The 17707-nt window shown below is 40.7% G+C and overlaps 1 protein-coding gene across 2 annotated transcripts in view; it reads right to left on the minus strand.

The window, feature by feature from the left end:
• The window catches only part of LOC118374817 (plectin-like), a 78510-nt gene extending 66422 nt beyond the window's left edge, over nt 1–12088 (minus strand). For both annotated transcript variants that reach the window (XM_035761298.2, XM_052518332.1), the window contains exons 1-3: nt 12031–12088; nt 9478–9562; nt 7818–8247 (exon numbers count right to left, since the gene is read on the minus strand). In XM_035761298.2, coding sequence (XP_035617191.2) covers nt 7818–8016 — 199 coding nt within the window. In that variant the 5' untranslated portion in view covers nt 8017–8247; nt 9478–9562; nt 12031–12088. The remainder of the gene's footprint in view (nt 1–7817; nt 8248–9477; nt 9563–12030) is intronic.
• Between the last annotated feature and the right edge of the window lie 5619 nt (nt 12089–17707).

Consider the following 17707-nt stretch of genomic DNA (forward strand, 5'->3'; position numbering starts at 1 on the left):
TAATTGTGAGATTTTTTATGTTTTGAGAATGGCGCCCTACACTTTGTCTGGCTGTTGTTATATTGCTCCCGTTAACGGGATTGCAGCCATAAGAAGTTAAAGAAAAAAAATAAGAAAACACATTTGGCATTTGCCAAAAGGCATGTGGGAGACTCCCCAAACATATGGAAGAAGTTACTCATCCCCCAGAGAACCATTCCCACAGTGAAGCATGGTTGTGGCAGCATCATGCTATGGGGATGTTTTTCATCGGCAGGGACTGGGAAACTGTCCAGAACTGAAGGGATAGATGGTGCTAAATACAGGGAAATTCTTGAGGGAAACCTGATTCAGTTTTCCAGAGATTTGAGACTGGGATGGAGGTTCACCTTCCAGCAGGACAATGTCCCTAGCATACTGCTAAAGCAACACTCGAGTGGTTTGAGGGGAAACATTTAAATGTCTTGGAATGGCCTAGTCAAAGCCCAGACCTCAATCCAATTGAGAATCTGTGGTATGACTTAGAGATTGCTGTACATCGGCGGAACCAACTTGAAGGAGCTGGAGCAGTTTTGCCTTGAATAATAGGCACAAATCCCAGTGGCTAGATGTGCCAAACTTATAAAGACTTGCAGCTGTAATTGCTGCAAAAGGTGGCTCTAAAGTATTGACTTGGGGGGGGTGAATAGTTATGCACGCTCAAGTTTTCAGTTTTTTTGTCTTGTTTGTTTCACAGGAAAAAATATTTTGCAACTTCAAAGTGGTAGGCATATTGTGTAAATCAAATGATAGAAAAAAATCCAGGTTGTAAGACAACATAATAGAACATTTTTTAAGGGGGGTGAATACTTTCGCAAGCCACTATACCTGTTAATTGAAATGCATTCCATGTGACTACCTCATGAAGCTGGTTGAGAGAATGCCAAGAGAGTACAAAGCTCTTTAACCCTTTTTTGGTTACTACATGATTCCATGTGTTATTTCATAGTTTTGATGTCTTCACAAACATTCTACAATGTAGAAAATAGTAAAATAAAGAAAACCCTTGAGTGAGTAGGTGTGTCTAAGCCTTTGACTGGCACAGTATATATATATATATATATAATAAAAATTGCTGGCCTACACACAATACCCCATAATGTCAAAGTGGAATTATGTATTTAGAAATATGAATGAAATAATTAAAAATGAAAAGCTGAAATGTTTTGAGTATAGTCGTGGCCAAAGGTTTTGAGAATGACAAAAATATTAATTTTCACAAAGTTTGCTGCTTCAGTGTCTTTAGATATTTTGTCAGATATCTATGGAATACTGAATTATAATTACAAGCATTTCATAAGTGTCAAAGGTTTTTATTGACAATTACATGAACTTGATGCAAAGTTCAATATTTGCAGTGTTGACCCTTCTTGTTCAAGACCTCTGCAATCCACCCTGACATGCTGTCAATTAACTTCTGGGCCACATCCTGACTGATGGCAGCCCATTCTTGCATAATCAATGCTTGGAGTTGGTCCGAATTTGTGGGTTTTTGTTTGTCCACCCACCTCTTGAGGATTGATCACACGTTCTCAATGGGATTAAGGTCTGGGGAGTTTCCTATCCATGGACCCAAAATATCAATGTTTTGTTCCCCGAGCCACTTAGTTATCATTTTTTCCTTATGGAAAGGTGCTCCATCATGCTGGAAAAGGCATTGTTTGTCACCAAACTGTTCCTGAATGGTTGGGAGAAGTTGCTCTCTGAGAATGTGTTGATACCATTCTTTACTCATGTCTGTGTTCTCAGGCAAAATTGTGAGTGAGCCCACTCCCTTGGCTGAGAAGCAACCCCACACATGAATGTTCTCAGGATGCTTTACTGTTGGCATGACACAGGACTGATGGTAGCGCTCACCTTGTCCTCTCCGGACAAGCTTTTTTCCGGATGCCCCAAACAATCGGAAAGGGGATTCATCAGAGAAAATGACTTTACCCCAGTCCTCAGAAGTCCAATCTCTGTACCTTTTGCAGAATATCAGTCTGTCCCTGATGTTTCTCCTGGAGAGAAGTGGCTTCTTTGCTGCCCTTATTGACACTGGGCCATCCTCCAAAAGTCTTTGCCTCACTATGCGTGCAGATGCACTCACACCTGCCTGCTGCCATTCCTGAGCAAGCTCTGTACTGGTGGTGCCCCGATCCCGCAGCTGAATCAACTTTAGGAGATGGTCCTAGCGCTTGCTGGACTTTCTTGGGTGCCCTGAAGCCTTCTTCACAACAATTGAACTGGTCTCCTTGAAGTTTTTGATGATCTGATAAATGGTTGATTTAGGTGCAATCATACTGGCAGCAATATCCTTGTCTGTGTACCCCTTTTGTGCAAAGTAATGATGGCGGCACGTGATTCCTTGCAGGTAACCATGATTAACAGAGGAAGAACAATGATTCCAAGCACCACCCTCCTTTTGAAGCTTCCAGTCTGTATTTCGAACTCAATCAGCATGACGGAGTGATCTCCAGCCTTGTCCTCGTCAACACTCCCACCTGTGTTAGCGAGAGAATCACTGACCTTTTGCGGCAGGGCTGAAATTCAGTAGAAATGTTTTTGGGGGATTCAGTTCATTTGCATGGCAAAGAGGGACTTTGCAATTCATCTGATCACTCTTCATAACATTCTGGAGTATATGCAAATTGCCATCATACAATCTGAGGAAGCAGACTTTATGAAAATTAATATTTGTGTCATTCTCAAAACTTTTGGCCACGACCGTAGAGTATTACTTTATTAATTTTAAAATTGTTTTATCACAGCATGCATCAATGACTTACAATGACAGAACACGCAACAATGACCAACACGATAAAAAATAAAAAAAATACACTAAGACAAAGGCACATACACCAACTGTAGTATCTCTATAAGAATAGTCTGATTCAAGTGCTGATTTTCTATCCTAGAAAACAAGCAACAACATTTCCCAATAGAAAGACCCCATAAAACAGTTAATCAATTACACTCATTAAAAAGCCTCATGGCTGTGGGTAAAAATGACCATCTAAACCTCTCTTTGGAAAATCTGGGCAGGATGAATCTGATACGAAAGCTGTTTCTGTGTTGCATTAGAGTGCTGTGGATAGGGTGTGTGTCATTGTCCATGATCATGTGTGTTTTTACATGCAGCCTTTTTATGAACATGTCCTGCATTGATTCCAGGCTGCAACCAATTGTAGCACTTGCTTTGTTAATGATATTGTCAAGCTTGATTAAGTCTTCCTTAGCTAAATTCCCTTTCCAGCACACAATGGCATAGGTCACTACACTCGCCATGACACTGCTATAGAACATACAAAGCATTTTGTCACATACATTAAAAGATCTACTGCCTGGATTGGGCTTTTTGTTGATAGTTCAGTTTGTTGTCCACTATTACACCCAAGTAATTATAAGAGACAACAGTGTCAATCTCTTCACAATTAATAGAAATCTACCACTAGCTCCTTGGTCTTCTGTACATTCAGGTCCAAGTAATTGGCCTCACACCAAGGACTCTGTTATATCCCTGTGATGAGCATCGTCTCCTCTCATGACACAGCTTATTATTGTCATCAGAGAATTTCTTGAAGTGGCTCAGTTTATTGTTGTGTGTGAAATCATTTGTGTAAAGGGTATTCAATCCCTTTGTTATGGCAAGATTAAATACACGACATGACCAAAAGTTTGGACACCTGCTCGTCAAACATCTCATTCCAATATCATGGGCATTAATATGGAGTTGGTCCCCCCTTTGCTGCTATAACAGCCTCCACTCTTCTGGGAAGGATTTCCACTAGATGTTGGAACATTGCTGCGGGGACTTCCTTCCATTCAGCCACAAGAGCATTAGTGAGGTCGGGCAGTGATGTTGGGCGATTAGGCTAGGCTCGCAGTCGGCATTCCAATTCATCCCAAAGGTGTTCGATGGAGTTGAGGTCAGGGGTTGTGCAGGCCAGTCAAGTTCTTCCACACTGATCTAGACAAACCATTTCTGTATGGACCTCGCTTTGTGCATGGGGGCATTGTCATGCTAAAACAGGAAAAGGCCTTCCCCAAACTGTTGCCACAATGTTGGAAGCACAGAATGTCAATATATGAAGTAAGATTTCCCTTCACTGGAATTAAAGGGCCTAGCCCATATCATGAAAAACAGCTCCAGACTATTATTCCTCTTCCACCAAACTTTACAGTTGGCACTATGAATTCGGGCAGGTAGCATTCTCCTGGCATCTGCCAAATCCAGATCCATCTGTCGGACTGCCAGATGGTGAAGGGTGATTCATCACTCCAGAGAATGTTTCCACTGCTCCAGAGTCTAATGGTAGCAAGCAATACACCACTCCAGCTGACTATTGGCATTGCGCATGGTGATCTTAGGCTTGTGTGCGGCTACTCGGCCATGAAAACACATTTCATGAAGCTCCAGACGAACAGTTCTTGTGCTGATGTTCCTTGCAGAGGCCGTTTGGAACTCGGTAGTGAGTGTTGCAACCAGGCGAGGACAGACAATTTTCACGCGCTTCAGCAATCAGTGCTGTGAATTTCAAACACAGATTCAACCGCAATGACCAGGGAGGTTTTCCAATGCCTTGCGAAGAAGGGCACCTATTGGTAGATGTGCAGAAATAAAATGTAAAAAGCAGACATTGAATATAACTTTGAGCATGGTGAAGATATTAATTTCACTTTGGATGGTGTATCAATAGACCCAGTCACTACGAAGATACAGGGGCGTCTACAAAGTAATGACTCGGTTGTGTGAATAGTTATGTAAATGAGATTTCTGTATCACATTTTCCAAAATTGCTAGAATTTCTTAAAACATGTTTTCACTTTATCATTATGGGATATTGTGTGATGGGTGAGAAAAAATAGATTTAATCCATTTGGAATTAAGGCTGCAAAAACAAAATGTGGAAGGCACTGTAACTGCCCAGTGAAAATCTTACTTTTAAAAATGTATATTCTGTTAACTCATACCCAATTAATGTTGTTGACTCATTCTATACTTCTATTTGACCAAAGCATAAATTGGAGAGAGAAAAAGCACAAAAAACCCGACCGTTTCAAAAATGCTTGATATTTCCTCATAGAGTATGATGTAATACTCCTTAGGAGGATTAGCCAATTGGCGGTCTAGAGGAGGAAGAGATGTCCAATCAGCATTCTACTTGCGTGAATATTTTTAATGAGCGGTATACGCTCACACCATTCCAACACAATGCAGATTTTAAACATAGGTCATGAACAGTCAAAATCGAAAATTATATTTGGATGAAACCAGATCAAAGTATGATGATCAAAGTATGAACAATTACTTGCTTATACATGGATAAAGTTTGATCATTTAGTTATTAGTCCCCTCCCACATGTTAAACACTTGTATTTAGGAGGCGGGATTATTAAGGGGATTACAGTAACCTAGTTTAAAAAGTACCCTCTTGTAAACCAACATCGGAGAAGGCTTGTTTGCAGAGGGATGTGGTTTATATAGCTCAAAAGTTACTCTACTCGTGACAAAATGAGAATGTAGGGTGTCAGCAAATATAATTCAAAGTTTACACTATCATCTATGGCACAGATATTTATGTCTGGTGTTCAGGTCTTCAGCCAGCATGGAACAAAAAAGGAGGAAGGGCCAGTCAAAACATGTCAACACATCCGTCAGTGTATCTCTGACCCGCATAACAAGAGACGTGCCAGACAGGAGATGCATTCAAAAAATTGACGACATTGATGCAATTTCAATACCGTTTCTGTTGCTTTGTGTATCACCAAATTTGCTTGCATAGACACTCTGGTTATCCTCAAAGCCAGTGGAAATTCATTAGAAAATATGGGAAAAGTAATGGGCCTAGACAGCTGCCTTGGAATTCCTCATTCTACCTGGATTATGTTGGAGAGGCTTCCATTAAAAGAATATAGCAGGGGGTGTAAAGCCATAACACATCAGTTTTGCCAGCAGCAGACTATGATCGATAATGACAAAAGCCACACTAAAGTCTAACAAAACAACCCCCACAATCTTTTTATCATCAATTTCTCTCAGCCAATCATCAATCATTTGTGTAAGTGCTGAGCTTGTTGAATGTCCTTCTCTATAAGTATGCTGAAAGTTTGTCAAAAGTTTACTAAGGGTAAGTAACAGGCTGATTGGTTGGCTATTTGAGCCAGTAAGGGGGGCTTTACTATTCTTAGGTAGCGGAATGACTTTTGCTTCCCTTCAAGCTGGGGGGCACACACGTTCTAGAGGCTTAAATTGAAAATATGACAAATAGGCATGGCAATATCGTCCGCTATTATCCTCAGTAATTTTCCATCCAAGTTGTCAGACCCCGGTGGCTTGTCATTGTTGATAGACATCAACAACAAAAAATTCACCTCTTCCACACTAACTTTATGGAATTTAAGATTACAATGCTTGTCTTTCATAATTTGGTCAAATATACTCGGGTGTGTAATGTCAGCATTTGTTGGTGGCATGTCATGCCTAAATTTGCTAATCTTGCCGATTTGAAAAAATCATTAAAGTAGTTGGCAATATCAGTTGGTTTTCTGATTAATGAGCCATCTGATTCAATGAAGGATGGAGATGAGTTTACCTTTTTTTCCCAGAATTTCATTTAAGGTGTTCCAAAGCTTACAGTCATTTTCTTAATGAGTGCATGCTTATTAGCAACTGGAATGAGCAATTTCATAAATGTGTCAAGTGCAGTGTCTGTTTTCTCCTCATTACACACCACTGACCAACAGATCGTCTTTACATCAATAACATAGGAATCACTACAAAACGTATTGTATGACACTATATTATATTAGGCTCAGCCTTTGGAACTCTGGTTTTCCTAGATATGGCTACTATATTGTGATCACTACATCCGATGGATCTGGATACTGCCTTCAAGCTCATTTCTGCAGCATTAGTAAAGATGTGATCAATACTGATTGATGATTTAATTCCTGTGCTGTTTGTAGCTACCTTGGTAGGTTGACTGATACTCTGAACCAGTTTGCATTCACTGGTTACAGTTTGAACCATTTTCTTGAATCGGCAGCATAAAGGCGTGTTCCTTACATATGTTAGATGTACTTTTTCTTTGCCTAAGCGAATGAGCTGGTATTGAGGCAAAAGAGTTGGGGCTGCCTTGGCAGGCGGACGAGTTACAGTTTTCTTTGTCATGTGTTTATATGTTTGTCTTATTTTGTCACCCCTTCTCCCAGAGACCTTCAGGGCTGGCTGCCTTTTGGAGGGGCTATTTTGGTTATAGAGTAGCAGTCGTATGAATTCACGTGTGTGCTTTTGCACTCTAATTATCACAAAGTGTGTTATCATCTTTCAGAGTGTTTAATCTCCAGCGTGCCATCTTACAACAAGTGTGAGTTGTACATGCAAGGCTTGAGTCTTGGAAACTTGGTGTTATTCCTTGCCCTGCTGCTAATTCATTGTGTGTGCCCTCTAAGCTGTAGTTCCAGACAGTTCCTCTGTTCAAGTTGTGGTGACCTGCCTCCCTGTATGTATTGCCTCTTTATCTGTCATAAATCTTTCCACTTTGGTTAACTCTGTCAATTATTTGACATACCTGTGTATATAACATGTCCCAAGTACATCCTCTCTTAACAAAAAGGTGGCATAGCACAGTTTACATAAAGTTAACACAATACCATAAAGTAACAAAAAATCACCTCACACACAACTCTCTCACATAAAACAGATGCACAAACAAACATACTCATAGCACTCCATTGCATAGAAAAACAAGTATGAACACACATTAAAGCCACAAAAAACCATCAAAACAAACAATGGACCATATGTTTGCTCTTACCGTCTCTGGAGATGGTTTGACTGAGCTGGTCGAGGGAAGCGCTGCCACTCATGGAGGGAGACAAAGAGCAGAGAGAAGAGGAGGTGCTGATGGATGGAGAACTGCGGCTGCTTGGGAGGGTTCTTCTCCCGCCTCCTATCCTCTGCTGTTGTTCCTCCTGGCACCGCCAGGACCGACCTGTCGGAGTCTTCTCCACCATGGCTTTGCAAGCACTGCCGTGTCGGCTGGTGCTACCGCTAACACTGTCGCTACTTTTGCTGCTAGCGCTTTTGCTGATGATACAGCTAGGGCAACTGCTGTAGCTACCATTAGCACTTCCAGCACTGCCCCTAGTAGCACTGCTGTTACTTTTAATGCTAACAGTATTTTTCCTGCTGATGCCCAGCTGGTCAACTCCACTGGTCACAGCCACCCTAGCTGGCCCGGGTTCCTGGAAGGAGAGTGAGAGAGAGAAAGAAATAAAGAGGTAAGAGAAGGAGAGAGAGATTGAGTCAGAGCAAGAGAGAGAGATAATGTGAGTCACTCAGAAACAGACAAATAAGAGGGAGAAAGGGACGAGGAATGATGAGGATGCAGAAGTACATTTCAATAAAATCTGTGGATACTCCAACTGCTACCACTGGACGACCAATGTAAACTGTTTCCCATCTGACTCGACGAGGAATCCCCTATGTAGTCCAGTTAGCTCCTCTCCCTCATCAAGTTTAATGTCCCACGGAGCAGCGCCACGTCCCCTGCGTGCATCCCAAATGGTAACGTATGGACCCAGGTCAAAATGATTTGACTATATAGAGAATGGGGTGCCATTTGGGACACTGATGCTCCTCCGCCTCTCAATCCCATCAGTCTGGGAGGGGAGTGTCCTTTAATCCTGATCAGATCGCTGCAGCTAATTCTGTTAATGTGGCCATCTGACTGGGCCTTTTAATCACACAGCCGGCTGACCAACAACGCTAAAAGTCCCTCCCTCCCCACACACACACACACACACACACACACACACACACACACACACACACACACACACACACACACACACACACACACACACACACACACACACACACACACACACACACACACACACACACACACACACACACACACACACACACACACACACACACACACACAAGTGTAAATCACATACTGTATACACACACAAGTCTGACTAATGCTTAATTACACTAGAGCACAGGATGCCATCAGACAGACGTTCTAGGAAGACGGAATGCCATTTGGGAGATGTGCAAATCTTGAGAGCTGCAACCTCACCAAGTACACACACACACACAATAATCAATCAGTAGGGCCCATCTATCTGTGGCTGCACCATTTATAAAGCAGGGTGAAATCAATTGGCTCCAGCCCGCTGTCAGGAAAGTCCTGACTCTGCTACTGATGCAGTCATAAACAAACTCTTTAGTTCCAACCTTTTCAGACCTCAAGTAGTCTGTCAAAATGAGTCTGCATCCCACAACATCTGTTGTGTAGTTTCACCTATATACACAAGTTGTATTGTGTATATAGAATTCATCCCAGCATTGGACATACTGTACTAGACATCATCTCACCATGTTGTTGACAAAGCTATAGAGGTAGAACAATGAGGAAAAGAAGGCGGGTTTACAGTTATGATGAGTCGGAAGACAGGGTCTACCTGGGATGTGGGTGTGTCCACTTTCCTCTTCTTCTTTTGTGTCAGTTTGTGGGTCTTGGGGTATACAACGAGGGCCTCCTGCCACCTGCTTGAGAAAAACACATAGTTATAAACACACACACACAAACAACACGGTATCAATTTAAATATATACACACAAAACAGACGGCACACACAACCAGCTACATACAACAAGCCGGAGTGTTGAGCATGGCTGATCTCCAACTGTTTGTCCCTGTGTATAGGCTAGTGCGTTTTCAGAGTCTAACGGTTAATTATATATATTGTATAACAATGTGTAGTCAAGTTTATAGAGGTCAGCTTCAGTAGCTAACCAGTGGATTAGGAAGCAGGAGAGTAGTGTTGACTACTCTGGATTAAACTCTTGAGATCTAGATTGCTGATATAAAACGCATAACCTGTGTTTACACAGGCAGCACAATTCTGATCTTTTAAACAATTACTGGCATAAAAGCTGATCTAAATGGTTTTAAAAAAAACAATGAGTGAATAAAACAATCAGAATTGGGCTGCCAGTGTAAATGCAGATGTAGACTGGAGAGGAAACAGTCAGACATTACTGTTTTATGTGTAATGCTTTCAAATGTATTATTGTATACTTGAGGTGCACTTGATTCAGATGAAGCTTTATCGTGTGCAGAATGGGTGGAGTTTGCAATTTTGGGACTATTCCAATGGTTCGGGTCAGGTTTGGAACAAACCCGTAAGCAACAGCCAGTTCTGATTGATTCCATCTTAACGAAAAATAATTAAAAGACCACTGAGTTCAAGAAGGCATTGCTGTCCTTAAAAAAATGCCTGCCATCCAGACTGGAATAGAATTACGTATAGAACTAAATTATCCCTAAAGAGGATTAAGGCTTTAAATGAACATTTCATTAGTGGTAAAGAGGTTCACATCACATCAAACAACTTTCAGTCATATGTAGAAGTTATTGTGAGAATTTTGTTTACTGTGAATTCCTGTTATGTGTTTTGTTTTCTAAATAGATTATAGTTACTTAGAGTGATATGCCAGACATACTCCAGACAAGCAAACCTTAAGGTTTGAGTCACAGACTTTCAGAAGCTGCCGTCAAATAGTCTTTAGATAGACATAGTTTCAATGACATCCAGATTGTCCTGCTGATCACAATAAGAAAGTATCGCTCCTACAGTTACAAAGTGTCTCATGCACATTTAACATTCAGAAATAAAAGGCATTATGCTGGACTATTATCACGACAAGACCTCTAAAGCTTTCAAACTAATATCTACACAAATAGAGTCCAATTATCTTTTCTAACACTACAATATTCCCATGTCTACATCTAAATATTCAGATTTCTTACTTCTGTTTCCTGGACATTGCCTGGTCTCAGAAAAGTGGTTATTCCAGAAGAGATGTCCACAATAATCCACACCAGGCACAATAGATCCCTATCTCAAATGAGGAATGACCAAGACCGAACAATCCTTAAATATCAGTAATGTCGAACAAAGAAATCCAAATTGAGATAACAAGAATTCACAAGTATGCCATTCAGTCAGTGTTTGGGATACAGAGCCAAACACACAAAGTCAGGTACTCAAGTAGACACACCAATCATGCTGCACACAGACACACACCTTGGTGCACACGCATACATACAAACACATTAACACCCCCACTTTAATCCTGTTCAGACAGAGTTGACACACTACATTACAGTCTTACTGGATTAAGCATAGATTTCTTCAGATTTACAGCCTAATGACACTTAAAGTACAAGGAAACAAGGATGAGAGAGGAACAGGGAGACAGTGAGAGAGTGATGAAGGAGATGGGGACCGAGAAAGAGAGACTCAGGAAGAACAGACGAGGGAGAGAGGAAGGGTAAGAAGAACAGGGAGACGAGGGGGTTGGTTATATTTGCATTAAATATCTGTTAAAGGCTTTAACCCTTGCTAAACACTATAATCCAGAAAGCCCATCAGCATTGAACTTGAACTGAGGGGACCTGTATCTAGTCTAAGTCAGAGAGGCTTACTCACTGATGTGGCTAAAATTGGTAGAGCATAGCGCTTGCAACTCTGCAGTCAGGATAGTGGATTACACACATACGAAAATGTGTACAAGCACTAATGTCAAATGCTTGGAATAAAGTGTCTGCTAAATTGGATATATAATATTGACTGGGTAAATGAGGAGTGAGGGGCACAGGAGGAACATTACAAATTAGGATCTAAATCAAAACCTTTTCCACCGAAAGCCACCACACTTGGCCACAGTTTCAAAGGCTCATTTGGGTAGCTGCAGTTTAAGACTTATTACACTAGAGGGAGCCATCAGCAGTGTGTGTGTATTTCCCTCTAAGCCAATGATTGCCTACTTGGTGTCAACACAGATCAGGTTATCTGTGGCATAATACTGTGTCTGTGTTGTTTTTTCACCCTGCTCTGCTCTCACCATGACATCCAAGGCGTCATAAACTCTGGGACTACTACATCTCTATCTGTTTTTCAATGTAAAACATCTCTTTAACAATACTTCCTGTTGATCCAACCTCTCACCTGTGACCTCTGTGTCAGTCAGTTCAAAGGTGAGAAGTGTTCACCGACACAGCTGATATAACCTAGAGGATTTAGAGAGAAGGGGGAGAGGGATGACGTGAAGGAGAGAGACTTTAGGTGTGTGGTCTCACCTGGTGTCCACACTAAGTGGCCAAAGAGTACTTTATGATGAAAAACAGACACATGAGGACAAACAATAGAAGATCATTTCATTATTAGACATAAATACCACTTGAAGCTTGATGATGACTTGAACATTTTAATCAGCTGTGTAGTGCTAAGGCAAAAACAAAAATGTGCACGGGTGTTTGGAGTAGAGGTCGACCAATTAATCGGAATGGCCGATTAATTAGGGCCGATTTCAAGTTTTCATAACAATTGGAAATCAGTATTTTTGGGCACTGATTTCCAATTTTAAAAATATATATATATATTATACCTTTTTATTTAACTAGGCAAGTCAGTTAAGAACACTTTCTTATTTTCAATGAATGCCTAGGAACTGTGGGTTAACTGCCTTGTTCAGGGGCAGAACGACACATTTTCACCTTGTCAGCTCAGTGGTTCCAATCTTGCAACCGCACAGTTAACTAGTCCAAAGCTCTAACCACTCCACAAGTAGCGCGAATGCAGTAGATGCCAAAGTAAATAGCTAGCTAGCATTAAACTTATCTTATAAAAAACAATCAATCATAATCACTAGTTATAACTACTAATCCAGTTTAGCAGGCAATATTAACCAGGTGAAATTGTGTCATTTCTCTTGCGTTCATTGCACGCAGAGTCAGGGAATATGCAACAGTTTGGGCTGCCTGGCTCATTGGCAACTACTTTGCCAGAATTTTACATAATTATGACATACATTGAAGGTTGTGCAATATAACAAGAATATTTAGATTAAGGGATTCCACCCGTTAGATAAAATACCGAACAGTTCCGTATTTCACTGAAATAATAAACGTTTTGTTTTCAAAATGATAGTTTCCGGATTCGATCATATTAATGACCAAAGGCTCGTATTTCTGTGTGTTATTGTGTTATAATTAAGTCTGATTTGATAGAGCAGTCTGACTGAGCAGCAGCAGGCCCGTAATCATTCATTCAAACAACACTCGTGCGTTTTGCCAGCAGCTCTTCGCAAGCTCAGCGCTGTTTGTGACTTCAAGCCTATCAGCCTAATGGCTGGTGTAACTAATGTGAAATGGCTAGCTAGTTAGCTGGGTGTGCACTAATACTGTTTCAAACGTCACTCGCTTTTAGATTTGGAGTAGTTATTCCCCTTGCGTGGAGCGTGGAGCGATGGGTAACGATGCTTCGTGTGTGGCTGTTGTCGACGTGTTCGTGGTTCGAGCCCAGGTAGGGGCGAGGAGGGGGAGGGAAGCTATACTGTTACACTGGCAATACAATAGTGCCTATAAGAACATCCAATAGTCAAAGATATATGAAATACAAATGGTATAGAGAGAAATAGTCCTATAAATACTATATTAACTACAACTTAAAACCTCTTACCTTGGAATATTGAAGTCTCATGGTAAAAGGAACCACCAACTTTCATATGTTCTCATGTTCTGAGCAAGGAACTTAAACGTTAGCTTTTTTTACATGGCACACATTTTTACATGGCACATATTACTTTCTTCTCCAACACTTTGTTTTTGCTTTATTTAAACCAAATTGAACACGTTTCATTATTTATTTGAGGCTAAATTGATTTTATTGATGTTTTATATTAAGTTAAAATAAGTGTTAAATCAGTATTGTTGTAATTTGTCATTCTTACAAATAAAAAAATCGTCCGATTTAATCGGCATCGGCTTTTTTGGTCCTCCAATTATCGGTATCGGCGTTGAAAAATCATAATCGGTCGACCTCTAGTTTGGAACATTCCGATATGCCACAGTTGGTGAGGTGTCAGGTTCACCTCTACTTAAAAGGTGATTATTCCAACTCTCTGTGAAATGCTGCAGATCTGCCCGCAGACAAGACAGGTACACATATCCCACACAGAAGAGGTAGATAGAATTTGACAGGTCAAGGTATCATTCTTCCTCCAAACTGTGCATGTGAGACCGGTTCCATGCACAACAAGACAGGCAGAGAGGAAGAGAGAAAGAGAACACAGAACAGTTTAATTACCTCTGGTTATGGACACTTTTGCCAGAAATTAAGCTTCCACAGCCTGTTCCTCAGACCGTGAACATCTGGCAAAATGTACATTTTCGACCCCTTGATCAGCTCGCACACTGAAAGTAAAGAAAATACCTTATTTTTTTTGTAGATATGAATACAACAACTGAGATATGACCTTTCAATAGAAAGCAGCAGATGTCATTTTCAGGTATACGTCAATACAGCACAGAAAGCTTAAGACCAGACTGGTATTGTGGTTCATTTAGGTGCTGGGAAATATGCAATATGTATACTATATGCAATATGTATACAAAATAATATACAACAGGTTAGTATCTTGAAAACAAAGCATTGGAATTAAAAGTGAAATGATTAACATATTAACCTGCTTCATTATTTATGTATTACCAGTTGATGAAGAACAACTCCAATTTCATACATCATTGAACATTTGTCTAGGAATAAGTAAGAATACAAAAGTTTAAATAACTTCTTAGATTTGATGGAGACATTATAGATCTTAGTACCTTATCAATGTATGGTTTGTATCAATGTGGATGAGAGACAGGGATGGAGGAACAGAGCATTTTTGCCGATTAATGCAACGCAGATGGATCATTCTGGCAATGATACCTTCACCATCTACACGCTGCAAAGACTCTTCGCCATTGTACACGATGGTCTACTCTGAGACTTTCTTTGACCATTCTAAAGCCCGCATGGGGCATCCTTGCCTTAATGGCGCTGACTTTCTTGTCTAACTCTTCATCTGGCATATCAGAATAGCATTCCCTGACAGACATATTGTGCTCTTTCATCCTTCTGTAAACAAAGCTAACCGTTACACTGTCATGAAATATGATTATATATCGACTTTGAAACAAATACTACATGGCTTATGAGTTGACATGAAAGAAAGTTAGGTTAATTCAACTGTAAATGGCGAAAACAGGCGTTCGTTGCTAAATGCTTTTGGTTAGCTTGAGAATAATAATTGCATGATTTATCATTCTACGGTATGTATCTATGTAATATATAATGTAATGTTATGAACCGACACTGAATCGTAGGAGCTAACTACTAGCTATGTAAAAGTTGGAGTGCTGCTTATCCAAGATGCCATCATGACACAGTCCTTCTTCATAGGTGTCCGCTATGACTTCCTTTGTGTCAGAAAGAAAGGCTGAACAGTATTGGTTGTAGCCAAAGTGACACTCAAAAAAATTGCCAAATTGGAGGGTGGTTGTTAGCGAGTTTTGTTTTCAAATTCCTTTATTTGTTCTCAAAATATTTTTGGGGAAGAAAATGCATAAAGTTTTGTGCTCTATTACTAAATATTTGATCGCAAATCTTCTTTTTTACTTTGAAGCCTCGTTTTGGCTTTCAGAACAATTATTTTGGATTGAAAATTTTAAAGTTGCTTTCAGAAAAAAATGTTTGACTTGAAAATAAAGTTTTGCTCTCGACAAAAAGACATCAATTTGTTGCAAATTGGTGAGGGGGGCTAATAGCTGAACAATAGACTATTCAATCTTTACTAAAGTATAGTCTAATAGCCGAGGTGTGAAAAAAAACGTCCTATTACAGACCAGATTTGACTTAACGACCAAGTTTATATTAGTTACTATGCTGTTACTAAGCAGTAATGTATTACGGCAGTGTTACGTTACTACACCTAATAGGAAATGCACATGCGCACTAGGGTGCCGGGAATGGTAGAGCACGAGGGGTTTTGACTAAACAAAAACTAACTGTACTCCCGTCTCCTGCCTGGTCATTTCTCCACAACACAAATATTACAGTGGCGACGAGGATGGGATTAAACTACATACAACTGACATTGCTTGAAGGGAAGAATGTTGCGTGAGTAATGAAACTCAAAATAATTATGTAATTCATCAGTTATTTTTTATTTTCTTTCGCCAGTAGAGAAGGCTAAGCACTGCTAGCACTGCTAGTACAATATTCAGGAGCTGCCAAGTAGCAAGACTATTGGAGTCCAGAATAGCGACACTGCCCTCTGGTGGTTAAATTTAAAAAACTGTCTCATTGAACCCATTGAAATTAGGCGATCTCAGTGGAGAAATATTGTCAAGGGGGAAAAAAGGAAGGGACGTACACGGTGTGTACATTAATACAAATGAGTGCAGTGAATGAGGTAATTGCAGAAACTTCTGAAGTGAAGAAGTAGATGAACATTCAGAAAATTAAGGAATATAAGGAAACTGAACAATTACCTGTGAAAATGGCAACCATTGGTCGAGTACCAGAGTTTGAGGCTACAAAAGAGGATTTTGATTCCTATTTGGAGCGTTTTGAGCGTTGGCTGGCTGCAAATGAAATCAGAGAGGAAAAGAAAGCAGTGTTTTGTGTCCAACTGAGTATGGATTGCTGAAAGGTCTCATTGAACCAATGAAAGCAGTGGAGTTGAACTATGCAGAACTGACTGAAACTCTTTCAAGGTATTTCAAGCCTAAGCCAATTCTCATTGCAGAACGTTTCAGATTTTAACAACGTCACCAGAGTCAAGGGGAAACCGTGGCTGACTACATCCGTGCTTTGAAAAGGCTGGCAAGAACATGTGAGTTTGCACGATTTCTTGATGATGCTCTCCGAGACAAGTTTGTATGTGGTCTCACAGGTGAAGCATATCACAGAAGGCTCCTGTCAGAGAAGGACCTGACCTTTAAGAAAGCCTGTGATATAGCACTTGGACTCAAACTTGCCCACAGGGATACTATTGAGCTATCGGGACATGCAGAACGTCAGAAAGGTGCTCACAAGGTCAGTGATGCACGTGGTGGAAAAAGCTCAAAAGTCACACTTTTTTTCAGTCCCGTCCTCAAGGTTACACAAGAACAAAGCAGCCCACATTGCAAAGGTCTAAGCCAAGTTGCTACAGATGTGGGGGAGATAATCATCAGCACAGTGAATGTCGATTCCAAAATGAAATGAAAATTGTGGAAAGGTTGGACATTTACAGAGAGTGTGTAAAGCCTCGAAACGCACAGCAAGAGCGCACAAAGTGTCAGACGCAGCACAAGACGACGAAGGTACAACTGAAACAGTATTGGAACTGTTCACAGTGTACACAGCTCAACAACTAAAAGATGGAATATATCTCAACATGGAGTTAGCGGGGAAACCGGAGCGTCTGTATCCCTGGTTCCAGAGAGACTCTACAAAGAAAAACTGAAAGAGTGCCCTCTTCAGCCCGCGTCCATCCGCATTTCTTCATACACTGGTGACACTATTCCTGTGTTAGGGCAGATCCAGGTACCAGTCCGGTATGAGGGGAAGGAGTGGACGCTACCGCTTGTCATTGTTAAAGGAGAAAAATCAGCCTTGCTAGGCAGAAACTGGCTACAAAAGATCAAGTTGAACTGGGGAGAAATCTTCAGTCTGAGAAATGACAAACCAGTGAGTCAGGCTACACTCACTAACATGCTGGAGAAGCACAAAGAACTTTTCAAAGATGGCTACGGTGAAATACAAGACTTCACAGCAAAAGTCAGAATGCAAGAAGGAACCAAGCCTATCTTTC

Source organism: Oncorhynchus keta, chromosome 5 (assembly GCF_023373465.1).
Source record: "Oncorhynchus keta strain PuntledgeMale-10-30-2019 chromosome 5, Oket_V2, whole genome shotgun sequence".
NCBI lineage: Eukaryota > Metazoa > Chordata > Actinopteri > Salmoniformes > Salmonidae > Oncorhynchus > Oncorhynchus keta.